We start from the raw sequence: 12,479 nt of genomic DNA on the forward strand, positions 1-12,479 counted from the left end.
ACAATATGAAGTGCTAAGAGGCAGTTGTTGCAGTGATTGAATGAACTGAATTGATTTGAATTGAATAGGACTTTATTCTGTCCTTTCTTTAAGGCTCATTTACATACTTATAAACTGTTGATAATATAAAATAGAGCATCGTCTTAAAAATAATCTCCAAAGTTACCCAAAGCCATCAGCGTAAAGCTTCAAAATAAAATGGAAGTTATTCCAGGAGGACAGAGCCTTTTGATAACAAACTTTGGCCTACATTCACTGTTGTCCACCTGTTGATATTATTGGAAGAAATGTTTTTATGGCTTTAGAGAGCCTTGTACTGCTACAGCATCAAAGCGCTCTCCTCTGCTCAACCCTGCACACTCGTGTATCATTCATCTAGCAACAAGTATTGGCTGACACTGAACACGTGACTCTGACGCTAAAGAGGAAGTCGTTTACTCTAGCGTGCACATTTGTTTACAGCCTCGAGTACTCTGTCCGTACCTCGGCAGGACTGTTCTGTGCGATTCAAGGGCTTTGCTGATCAGTATAATAGTCAAACTACTGTCCGAGCGCCACTGCAACTGCGCGCCTGTCATTTGTTTAGGAGCAGCAGAGACCTTTTAGCATGTCTCAGACATGCTAGCTGGCGACACACGAAGAAACCTTCCACGTTATACTGTGATGCCCCAGTGACCGCGTCATCATCGTACCTGTACATCGCCGCATTTGCATGCAGGTGGGATTCTCATGTCTCTGAGTGAGTCAACGTGTACTACCCGTTAGCTTTCTGGCAGACAAGCTAACATGGAGGTAACACAAGACACCGTGACCTCTCAGACAATGAACTGAGACGACAAGGTGTGTATGCAGCGTTTGCACTGTGTTTATTACGCAGTTATCAGTTTTTACAACCTGTGATTTGAATTGACTTCCTGCACCCATCTCTTCTCCTCAGGGATAATGAAACTGAATGACCAAAGACCCAGCAGTGCACTATGGCATTGACTGAAGTATACTGGGACCACCACATACCCTTGCCAAAGCTTGCTCCTGTTCAGGCCAAGGTCACCGTTGCCTTGGTGGCACTCCTGTGCTTCATTAACAGTTATGATGGAGACTTTGTATTTGATGATTCTGAAGCAATTGTTAACAACAAGGTGAGTTTTTCATTCATCAGCAGCTTGACTCCAGTTACACACTTACACTGGCAATAACCGTCACTCATTTTGTTTTTGTGGTTGCAGGATTTGCGCCCAGCAACACCTCTGAACAACATCTGGAGCAATGACTTCTGGGGAACCAACCTGAGTAGCAACTCTAGTCACAAATCCTACCGACCTCTCACTGTCCTTACATTCAGGTAAGGAGTCCTACTTAGTGTCTGAGTTTATACACACTTTATACATTCACAGCTAAACTAGTAATCAGATTCAAATCAGTTTAATCCACGACTCAGAATAAACAGGTCCACACTGATTTTTGTTTTGGTTGCGGAGGTGTGTCTCAAAACATCTGTACATGCTCCCTTTGTACATTGTAAATGTGTGCAGATGTGCACTTGTCTTCTTTACAAAAAGCCAAACTTGTTCTCTGTTGAGATTTTTTTTAATACAACTTTTTGGACTTCTAAAATGATTAAAAAAGCACTACACAATAACAGGCACTACTGGACTTGAAATACCTATATGCACTCACTGGCCACTTTACTACCTTGTTAGCACTATTCTGGATCCCCTTTTTCCTTTAGAACTGCCTAAATTCTTCATGGCACAGATTCAACAAGTTGCTGGTAAAATTCCTCAGAGATTCTAGTCCATATTGACATGATTGCATCACACAGTTGCTGCAGATTTGTCAGCTGCTTATCCATGATGTGAATTTCCCTTCCCACCTTGGACCAAGTGATCTGACTGTGGAGGCCTTTTGAGTACAGTTACCTCACTGTCATGTTGAAGAAACCGGTTTGCTGGAAGCAGCCATCACAAGACAGGTGGAGCTGACGGGAGTAGCACCTGGTGTGTGGTATTGCATCTAGTTTCTGCCGTGTGATTTGTTTTATTAGAAATTGCATTAATCAGCAGCTGAACAGTAACTAATAAAGTGGCCAGTGAGTGTATATTAAAGGATTTGAATAGACATGTGACTAAATGTTAACACAGCTGTTGAGAAAGATAAAAGCATAGCACATTCATCATTTTTGCATTTTGCATTGATTCAATAATCTGTTCTATCAATCTAATCATTAGACCACATCGCATGTGCACAGTTGACCTGAAACCTTCAATCCAAAAGAGTTCAGTCAGAATTTAAAAAATATGTGCTTGTAATTTCAGCCACACACATTAGAGCATCATTCTTCGAATACTTACTCCTCTGTTAATTGCCAAAACCTCTACACGGTTCCTGTCAGTAGTTTAACCACAGTAAGGACTTGACTGAAAAAGCATAACATCATACTGTTTCTGTAGGTTACTTCTTCCTGCAGGAACTTGCACAATATTTTAGGTCAATCAGCACCTGTGTGCATGTTCTGACAGCAGGAAATCTCTCTATAGTTTCTCTTTCAAAGATGTTTTCAGGGTAGAGGAAAGGTACTTGATCCCCTAAAAACTGCAGGGAAGAACTCGACAGCAAACACAACCACTGGAGTCTGGTGGATAACGACAGACTCGAGTAACAGTCTTCTCCAGTCAAACGTTACCAACAGCTGCTTAAAATTATCCACAGGGAAACACCAGAGACGGCATCACCACTGCTATATCAGTCTGATGTTAATATATTCATCACTTGCAGTTTGAAGCTGTTACAAATTGATTACATCACCTTGTGAGGCTAGTTAACCTGCAGTGGAAACGGAAAGGATGATTAGGGGCCATTGCTGTAAACGTTTGTGCCATTTAGGAGTTCTGTTGTGTTTCTACAGTGGGAAGGTGCCTTTCCTCTATTCTCTGCATATAACTGTGCAGTTGATGGTGGTTATTGATGACCCTCACCATGTCCCATTGGCTTCATCGTGTCACATTATGCTTTATAATAGCTTCACCATACTCACACATATACTTTCCTACACCTGCTGTACATTCAGCTCTAGTTTTTCTCTTGTCTCGCTGTTGCAGGCTGAACTACCTCGTAGCGGGAGGCCTTCACCCCGTTGGCTTCCATGTGCTCAACATCATCCTCCATGCTGTCATATCCGCCCTTATGATTGACGTGTTTGCAGTACTTATTGGTGGACTGGCCTACGATGAGAAGGGCAGGATACTGAACCACGCTCCGAAGACCTCTTTGCTTGCTGCCATCTTCTTTGCCGCACACCCAGTTCACACAGAAAGTGTAAGTAGAGTTGAAGTGTTTATTTATATGCATAATATTATAAGTAAAGAGACAATCAAATAGTTCAGTATGCATTAAAATCATCATACACATGAGTGTGTAAAGATTCATATGTATGATTATTGTGTAGTTTGGACTTATTAGTAGTCTCAAAACTGAAAATACAGTTTTGCATTAAAACGCAAACAGTAAAGCTTAAAGAAAAACAATTATAGATATATAGATAGGTACTTTATTGATTTCACAACTGGAATTCATGTGTTACAACAGCAAGGTGATGAAAAAAAAACTAGAGTCTAAATAAACATAATTAAAGTGGTACACAGCCATGATGAGCACCTTATTTAGTGAAATAAAAAGGTTATATACAGTGGGGCAAAAAAGTATTTAGTCAGCCACCTATTGTGCAAGTTCCCCCACCTAAAATGATGACAGAGGTCAGTAATTTGCACCAGAGGTACACTTCAACTGTGAGAGACAGAATGTGAAAAAAAAATCCATGAATCCACATGATAGGATTTGTAAAGAATTTATTCGTAAATCAGGGTGGAAAATAAGTATTTGGTCAACAACAAAAATACAACTCAATACTTTGTAACATAACCTTTGTTGGCAATAACAGAGGTCAAACGTTTACTATAGGTCTTTACCAGGTTTGCACACACAGTAGCTGGTATTTTGGCCCATTCCTCCATGCAGATCTTCTCGAGAGCAGTGATGTTTTGGGGCTGTCGCCGAGCAACACGGACTTTCAACTCCCGCCACAGATTTTCTATGGGGTTGAGGTCTGGAGACTGGCTAGGCCACTCCAGGACTTTCAAATGCTTCTTACGGAGCCACTCCTTTGTTGCCTGGGCGGTGTGTTTTGGATCATTGTCATGTTGGAAGACTCAGCCTCGTTTCATCTTCAAAGTTCTCACTGATGGAAGGAGGTTTTGGCTCAAAATCTCACGATACATGGCCCCATTCATTCTGTCCTTAACACGGATCAGTCGTCCTGTCCCCTTGGCAGAAAAACAGCCCCATAGCATGATGTTTCCACCCCCATGCTTCACAGTAGGTATGGTGTTCTTGGGATGCAACTCAGTATTCTTCTTCCTCCAAACACGACGAGTTGAGTTTATACCAAAAAGTTCTACTTTGGTTTCATCTGACCACATGACATTCTCCCAATCCTCTGCTGTATCATCCATGTGCTCTCTGGCAAACTTCAGACGGGCCTGGACATGCACTGGCTTCAGCAGCGGAACACGTCTGGCACTGCGGGATTTGATTCCCTGCCGTTGTAGTGTGTTACTGATGGTGACCTTTGTTACTTTGGTCCCAGCTCTCTGCAGGTCATTCACCAGGTCCCCCCGTGTGGTTCTGGGATCTTTGCTCACCGTTCTCATGATCATTTTGACCCCACGGGATGAGATCTTGCGTGGAGCCCCAGATCGTGGGAGATTATCAGTGGTCTTGTATGTCTTCCATTTTCTGATGATTGCTCCCACAGTTGATTTTTTCACACCAAGCTGCTTGCCTATTGTAGATTCACTCTTCCCAGTCTGGTGCAGGTCTACAATACTTTTCCTGGTGTCCTTCGAAAGCTCTTTGGTCTTGGCCATGGCGGAGTTTGGAGTCTGACTGTTTGAGGCTGTGGACAGGTGTCTTTTATACAGATGATGAGTTCAAACAGGTGCCATTCATACAGGTAACGAGTGGGGGACAGAAAAGCTTCTTACAGAAGACTTTACAGGTCTGTGAGAGCCAGAGATTTTCCTTGTTTGAGGTGACCAAATACTTATTTTCCACCCTGATTTACGAATAAATTCTTTACAAATCCTACCATGTGGATTCATGGATTTTTTTTTCACATTCTGTCTCTCACAGTTGAAGTGTACCTCTGGTGCAAATTACTGACCTCAGTCATCATTTTAAGTGGGGGAACTTGCACAATCGGTGGCTGACTAAATACTTTTTTGCCCCACTGTATGCAACAGTGATTAGAAAAACAAAGACTTGAGATTTTACAAGAGAGTAGTAAAATACCATTCATAAATATCTTTACGCTATAAATCTAAGAAACAGCTGCAAGGAGGTATAATACAGAAACGTGTGATGGTTTAAGGTAGGACATTTTTAGGCTATGTGGTTAGGAGATGATACACTAGTGAATCCTTGATTCTGTTCCTATCCTGAATGACTTTTTACTGCTCTTTCACCAGTATTTTACATTTATTTCTACAGCTAACTTCTAACAGATGACATTTAGCTAGTAGTGTTTGGCCATGGTGTGTTTAGGTATTTCTTTTTATATATTTACAATATTTTCTTTCTTTCTGCATGCTGGCGAATGAGCTGTTAAGTCAGCTCCAGGTTTTTATTTGAACTTGGTTGGGCTGTTACTGTTAGGGACCTGTGCACCTCAATGAGGTAGTTTTGATTTTGAGCTACAAATAAACCTTTCCTAAAAACATGGTTTCAACACGGCGTCAAGACAAGCCAATCCAGAGCCTCCAGTGCTTCCGTGCCAAGAACAAATGCCCCATCTCAGCTGGGAGCGTGGGCCAAGGTGCGTGCGATAGTACGACCTGACTATTAGCCACGTTGGGATGCTTATTGACCTGCCCTCATATGTGTTTTTCTGCTGTAAAGCATGGCTGGAAAGAAGCAATTCCCTGTCCATTTCCCTTTAATCATGCAGGGCAAGGACTGGGTAAGACCTGGGGGGTGGGAGGGAGGCACACTGTCTGCTTGGGCCTGCTGTATGTATCAAAGCAGGCAACCACAGGATGCCAGCCATACTTTATACACACACACACACACACACACACACACACACACACACACACACACACACACACACACACACACACACACACACACACACACACACACCATATAGAAACACACACACACAACCGTGCTACACTGGTAATGAGAGTTTCTTCTGACATCTTTTTAATAAGCTTCCTTTTGTACTTGGATGCATTATGCAAAACTAATATATGGTGCATGTGTAATAAAATGAATAATTTCTAAAGAGGTTTACCAGATAATGTTGTTTCTTCAAGTATTTTTTGTAGTTTAATCAGTCCTTCCTGTCTCATGTATCATAGCTTTTTTTTCTCTCGCTTTTCTCTGTTTCTCATCAAGGTCGCTGGCATAGTGGGCCGAGCAGACCTTTTATGCGCCCTCTTCTTCCAGCTGTCTTTCCTCACCTACTGCAAGGCTTTTAACAAAGGTAGGTACCTGACACGAGTATTACTCTTTAGGCACACAGTAATTCTATACTGCACAAAGCGCTTTCCATATGTCACTGGCATCAAAACGTTATCGATCTGCCAGCATTCGATGCATCTGTCTGAACACCTACATTTCAATCCTTTCCTGTCTCTGAGCAGCGTGGTCTTGGCTTTGTGTTCTCAGGGAGTGACAGAGATGACAGGTTTTCTCTCCAGTGGGTTGTGGTCAGCCTCTTGCTGTGTGCTGCAGCAATGCTCTGTAAAGAACAAGGCATCACTGTCTTGGTATGAAGTCCTTCTGTAAGGTCATTTTTAGATCTGATGTTTTCATCCTGTCTTGCCATCCCACTGTAATTCTTGCTTACACAAGGAGAAGAAGTCTCACATTTTTTTACATATATGTATATATGAAATGAGCTAATTCGTTTTGTTGCTGACCTATATACATTTAAATGCCATTTCTCCTTCTTACTCTATGTATTTTCCTTCAGGGTGTGAATGCTGCCTTTGATGTCCTCCTGATCTGTAATGTTAATGTGTATGAACTCAGCCAGAGGCTACTCCTTAGGAAGAAATCATTTGATGTGAGTTAGGTTTGCACACCCTCCCCTGCTTTTCTGTCATAAATTATGCACTGCTTTGTATGATTTATGTCACATTTCATACACTGTCTGTATAAAGTAGTTTGCAATTGAGTACATTAGCGATTAAACGGTGACTGAAAGTAACTAACAAGCTTTATATTTTTAATTGTAAGTGACAAGTGGTAATACTCTTGTGACAGGTAAGTGAGTTGGTGCGAATGGGATTGCTTACGCGACTGGGTCTAATGGGTCTTGGAGGCCTCCTGATGCTTTACGCACGCTGGAGGATCATGGGAACAGGACCGCCAGCGTTCACTGAAGTAGACAACCCGGCTTCTTTTGCAGAAAATATCATCCTCAGGGTAAGAAAGATTAGTTTGTAGAGTTTATTTCACAATATTTATTCATGCATTATAATTACAGACAATTTTATCTTTAAATGATTCTGATTGATCTATGTAATTATGAATTGACTTTATTGAAGCATATATTCCGTTTTTTTCATCATTTCAGTTTAATTCACCGTCTAATATCATGTTTGTCCTGAGTAATTTGCATGGTTTTTAAACACTGTTTACTTCAGAATTTTAAATGCTTTTCCCCTTTTTCTCCGCTGGTTTTGTTGCTGCTCTCTTCCTTTTCTGTTCCGTTTTGATTGGCAGATAGTGAACTATAATTACTACTACTCCCTTAATGCCTGGCTGCTGCTGTGTCCCTGGTGGCTGTGTTTTGATTGGTCCATGGGTTGTGTGCCTCTCATTAAGTCAGCCACTGATTGGAGGATAGTCTGGCTGCTGCTGCTCTGGTGCATCCTGGTAGGCTTGATAAGCCAAGCCTTATGCTCACAGGACAGCCAGAGGAGGAGGTGAGTGAGGAAAGCCATCTCAGATTTGCTGGAATGAAAGATGAAATAAAGTACATGTTGACTTCTAAAGACGTATAGTTGATTGTGACTATAAAAGCATATTCACCGCAGTGTCACCAGTGCACAACGCATACTTTTTGCTTGGTTTAGCACAGACTTGACAATTTTTTTGGGTCCAGTATTCAGATTCTTAAGCTTAAATCTCAGACCACATGTTTTTAGATGCTATGTGTGTGCTCTGTTTTCCTCACTAGGACTTTGACCCTGGGTCTGGTGCTACTGGTGGTCCCTTTTCTGCCTGCGAGCAACATTTTTTTCAGGGTGGGCTTTGTCATTGCTGAGAGAGTTCTCTATCTGTCTTCAGCCGGCTACTGCCTACTGCTGGCATACTCTTTAGGACACTGCTGCTGCCGTTGGTCCAAATACAGGGTACGCCTAAATGATGCCAAAAAGATCACAATAAAGCAAAGGACACCAAACACTGAAGCAGTTTCTAGTAAAGGTTTATTTTCCAAAGTTGTCGGTTTAAACTGTCTTGATTTTAAACTCAAAATCTGTTTTCAAAACCAGCTTTGATAATTCAGTAACTCATGATGCAGGGAAGGTACAGATATGAGAAATGTCTAATGACTTCCCTATAAAGGGACGATGACAGCAGGTGATGTCCATGTGCTGCAGAAATACATTTTGCAGGTTATTAATTCAGTGTCACACATCATTTGACTTGAAGCTTAATATTGTAATGCTTTATAGCACTTGGCTGTTAAATGGTTCCTCTTCTCTTTTTGCAGAAGTTGCTGTGCGTCATGGTGCTTGCACTGTTGTGTGTGTATGTAGTGCGCTGTGCTCTCCGCAGTCACCAGTGGCGTTCAGAACAAAGCCTCTTCACCAGCGCCCTTTCTGTCTGTCCGCTCAACGCCAAGGTAAAGAAAAATACATAAAAAATCAGTGATTTGCGCTTTCCCGCCTCGCTTCAGTTTGTGCCAGTAAATTATTTTAGTGCACATTTGAAAATGAATTCTAGTCATAGACACGTCCTGATGCTTTAAGTGCTAATGATTGTTCCCTCAGGCGCATTATAATGTGGGTAAGAACCTGGCTGACAGAGGGAACACCACTCCAGCTATTACATATTACAGAGAAGCAGTCAGGTATGTGTCCTTACAAGCAGTTACGACCTACTACATTTCTGACAAAGAAACAGTCATTGACTTGTTTGTTGCATGTTATTTATGGCTTTCAGGCTACACCCTACATACGTCCATGCAATGAACAACCTGGGGAATATCCTGAAGGAGAAAAATGAACTTGTGGAAGCAGAGCAGCTGTTGTCTAAAGCTGTTTCCATTCAGTAATGTTGTTTAACATCAAAGTTTAAACCAACGAGCTCTTTTAACAGATTTAGACTCCCTGTTCATGGCTTTGTGTTCTTTTTAAAACCGTGCAGGCCTGACTTCGCTGCAGCTTGGATGAATCTGGGAATAGTTCAGAACAGCCTGCAGAAGTTTGAGGAGGCAGAGAAGAGTTACTGGAACGCCATCCGCTTCCGGAGAAAATACCCAGACTGCTACTATAACCTGGGACGCTTGGTGAGGTCCCGGGCTCAAACCACGCAATCTGCTTTTGCCCGTTTACCATGTTCACTGTGTAAGATTAAGCTGTTAGCAAAACAAAACAAGGATAAGACAAACTACACCTCTACATGAAGCAGTACTAGCTAAAAAGTGGCGTTTTTAACTCTGTACGCTGACTGTTCTTCGCCAGATTCACTTAGCTGTTCTTCTTTTGCCATGTTTATATTGGTCAGCCTCAGGGAGGACGCCCCTGACAAAAGCCCCAAATAACTCTAACACGTTGTGAGGCGTCCCAGATGACACACTACACAAGGTCATGTGTAGTGTTGTTTTTATGTGATACATGTTATATGTTTCTCTTCTACAGCTTCAATCCACAATTTAAACTAAATAAAAAAAAAAAAATAGAAATTGTCATTGAATTCAAAAAGAGTTTTCTAACACTGTACCTCATATTTCAGTATGCCGACCAGAACAGACACCTGGATGCCCTAAACGCCTGGAGGAATGCAACTGTGCTAAAACCTGACCACAGCCTGGCGTGGAACAACATGGTCATTCTGCTGGACAACACCGGTAGTGGAAAAGTGCACGAGCTCACAAACAGACATGCTTTTAATACAACAGACACTAGACTACATCTATTTTATTGTTTTATGTGATGCGTTTTATTGTGTTTGTTGTTCAAAACCAGTAACTGATAACATTCAGCCTTTTGTGAATTTACATGAAAATGAGTCACTTTACTTAAAAAAAAAGAAAAAAAAAGAAAAAGGAAAAAAAGCCTCTCTTGTGGGTGCACTTTGTTACAGGATTCAGAGCCAAGAAACAAAGTGTTGTTATTTTTGGGAAGGCAGTAAATCTAAATGGCCAACAAGATTAGACCGGAAGAGCAGGAATCAGCAATGCTTGAAATTTATGTATTAAAGCTTTGTGTTCTGAGTTTTGAAGGCAGTCTTCCCTGCCGTGTGGAGAATGCTCTGATTTCCAAACGCTCGAGCCGTTTTGTCAGAAGCTGCTCCCGTGGGGGCGGAGTCTCCCAGGAGGGTACTGGAACTGTCCAATCAGGGCCCAGTATGTTCCTGATCAAACGTGGGCAAGCACAGCCAGAACAGCGCCCCCTCAGAGGTTCCCCCACCGCATTTGTTCCCCAAATCTGACAGAAATAATTCTACCCATCTCCCCAGCTCCACTCCAAACACACAAAAAAGAGAGGAAGAGAAAAGAAGAACAATAGGTGTCATTTTGAAAAAGTGAGGAACTGGGAATATTGTTTTCACTTTGGTCTTGGCCCCTCCTTCTTTGTTTTGATCATTACACAAACAAAAGACGGGATCAGTGTAAATTTAGGCACAGTTGCGCATGTAGTCATGTGTTGGCGAGCTGTCTGAAGGGCATGGGCCATGACTCAGGACATGACTGCCATTGTTTTGCCCTCCGTTTCTCTGTCTGTCTGTCTCTCTCCATTTCTGGCCAGACATCAGACGGATCTTTGACAGAGATCAATAACCCAGTGGGCCTTGTGTTCATCCTTAATTAGGAGACTAAACCAATCCTCCATGTGTGGAGAGAGAAAAACTCTGCTCTAGATACTGCTGACAAATAAAGCACACGCTCAGACTCTCTGTGTTTTAGCCGCATCTTTGAATTTGTGTTTTCAACAGTCTGAAACGCTTTCATGTTGGGCAGCATTTTTAATATAATCCCCATGATTTCAATAGGCTTTGTCGCATAAATGTTAGCTGCCTTGCTGTGTAGATTACACTAACAAATACATAGTATAGATTTGCTGTGTGTATATTTGAATTTTATTTTCTGACATTTTTAGTAATTTTTCGTTCTGTCTGTAAGGTAACTTGGGTCAAGCAGAGCTGATCGGCCGAGAGGCTCTGAGAGTCCTCCCAAACGACCACACCATCATGTTTTCATTGGCTAATGTCCTGGGGAAATTACAAAAATATGAGGTCGGTAAACATTAGTACGCATAGTAGGCATTATAAGGATTTTATCCCTTACAGTACTCTGTCTGCTCTGAAATATGACTGGGACTAGTAAAGACAATTCAGGATGCGCTTTTTTTCCCCCCTTTGTTTTATCTCAGGAGTCAGAGGGCTTCTTTCTTCACGCCCTCCGGATCAACCCAAATGCTGCTAGTTGCCATGGAAATTTAGGTAAGGCGATTTTGGTTGTGTCACATATTTTACAGTGTTGCTAAGAGCTTCCAAGCACTCAGAAGCAACAAATATATATATATATTTATGCTTGCTAGTAAAAGTGTTATTGTGCAGTCTAGCTGTACCGAATGAGCTAAATGAATAGAATTAGAATCAGTGCAGCTTCTCAGCTTAAAGCAGCTTTCGTTCTCTTTTTTTCCCCCTCAGCTGTGTTGTATCATCGCTGGGGGAAGCTGGAGCTGGCAAAGAAACACTACGAGCTTTCTCTAAAGTTGGACCCTGAGGCTCCTGGGACCAGAGACAACTACAACATGCTGCGACGCAAACTGGACCAACTTAAACGCAGCACACCCTGAGGGAACCCACTTTGACTCCTGCCTACTGAAGAACAAATTGTTTCACTTGATATTATTTGAGCTCACACTAATTCTGGCTTTGAAACATTTGGAAATAAAGACCACGATCTGTTAATAAAGCTTCTGTTCTGTTATTTATATAATAAATATAAAAGAGAGAGGGGAAAGGAAAATGTAAAGCAATACAATGTTTTCTTTGCTAGTGTTAAAATGTGCATTGATTTCATCAGATGTGTCCAGGTTAGGACTGTCAGATGCCTGTGCTGTTTTGTTGCCCCATTTGAAGGCCATGTGGACCTGATCCATGTTGAACCCCGTTCTCTTTTCATCTTTGACCCCATGTTGTGTCAGCTGGATAGAGCACCATGCACGTGCAGAGGGTCT

General features: G+C 41.9%; 1 protein-coding gene across 1 annotated transcript; it reads left to right on the plus strand.

Moving 5' to 3' along the window:
- The first annotated feature begins 456 nt into the window (after positions 1-456).
- On the plus strand, positions 457-12,194 carry tmtc4 (transmembrane O-mannosyltransferase targeting cadherins 4). The gene is made up of 18 exons (XM_085374454.1): positions 457-840; positions 938-1,139; positions 1,227-1,342; positions 3,099-3,315; positions 6,454-6,541; positions 6,727-6,827; positions 7,034-7,126; positions 7,327-7,488; positions 7,789-7,991; positions 8,246-8,420; positions 8,783-8,914; positions 9,063-9,142; positions 9,235-9,342; positions 9,439-9,580; positions 10,027-10,141; positions 11,417-11,529; positions 11,667-11,736; positions 11,947-12,194. Exons 2-18 carry the CDS (start codon positions 978-980, stop codon positions 12,093-12,095), a joined length of 2,226 nt encoding a protein of 741 aa, XP_085230580.1. The 5' UTR covers positions 457-840; positions 938-977; the 3' UTR covers positions 12,096-12,194.
- The last annotated feature ends 285 nt before the right edge of the window (positions 12,195-12,479 follow it).

This window comes from Diplotaxodon limnothrissa, linkage group LG16, assembly GCF_057381915.1.
Source record: "Diplotaxodon limnothrissa isolate DT_005_m linkage group LG16, D_limnothrissa_male_GT1.1, whole genome shotgun sequence".
Taxonomy (NCBI): Eukaryota; Metazoa; Chordata; class Actinopteri; order Cichliformes; family Cichlidae; genus Diplotaxodon; species Diplotaxodon limnothrissa.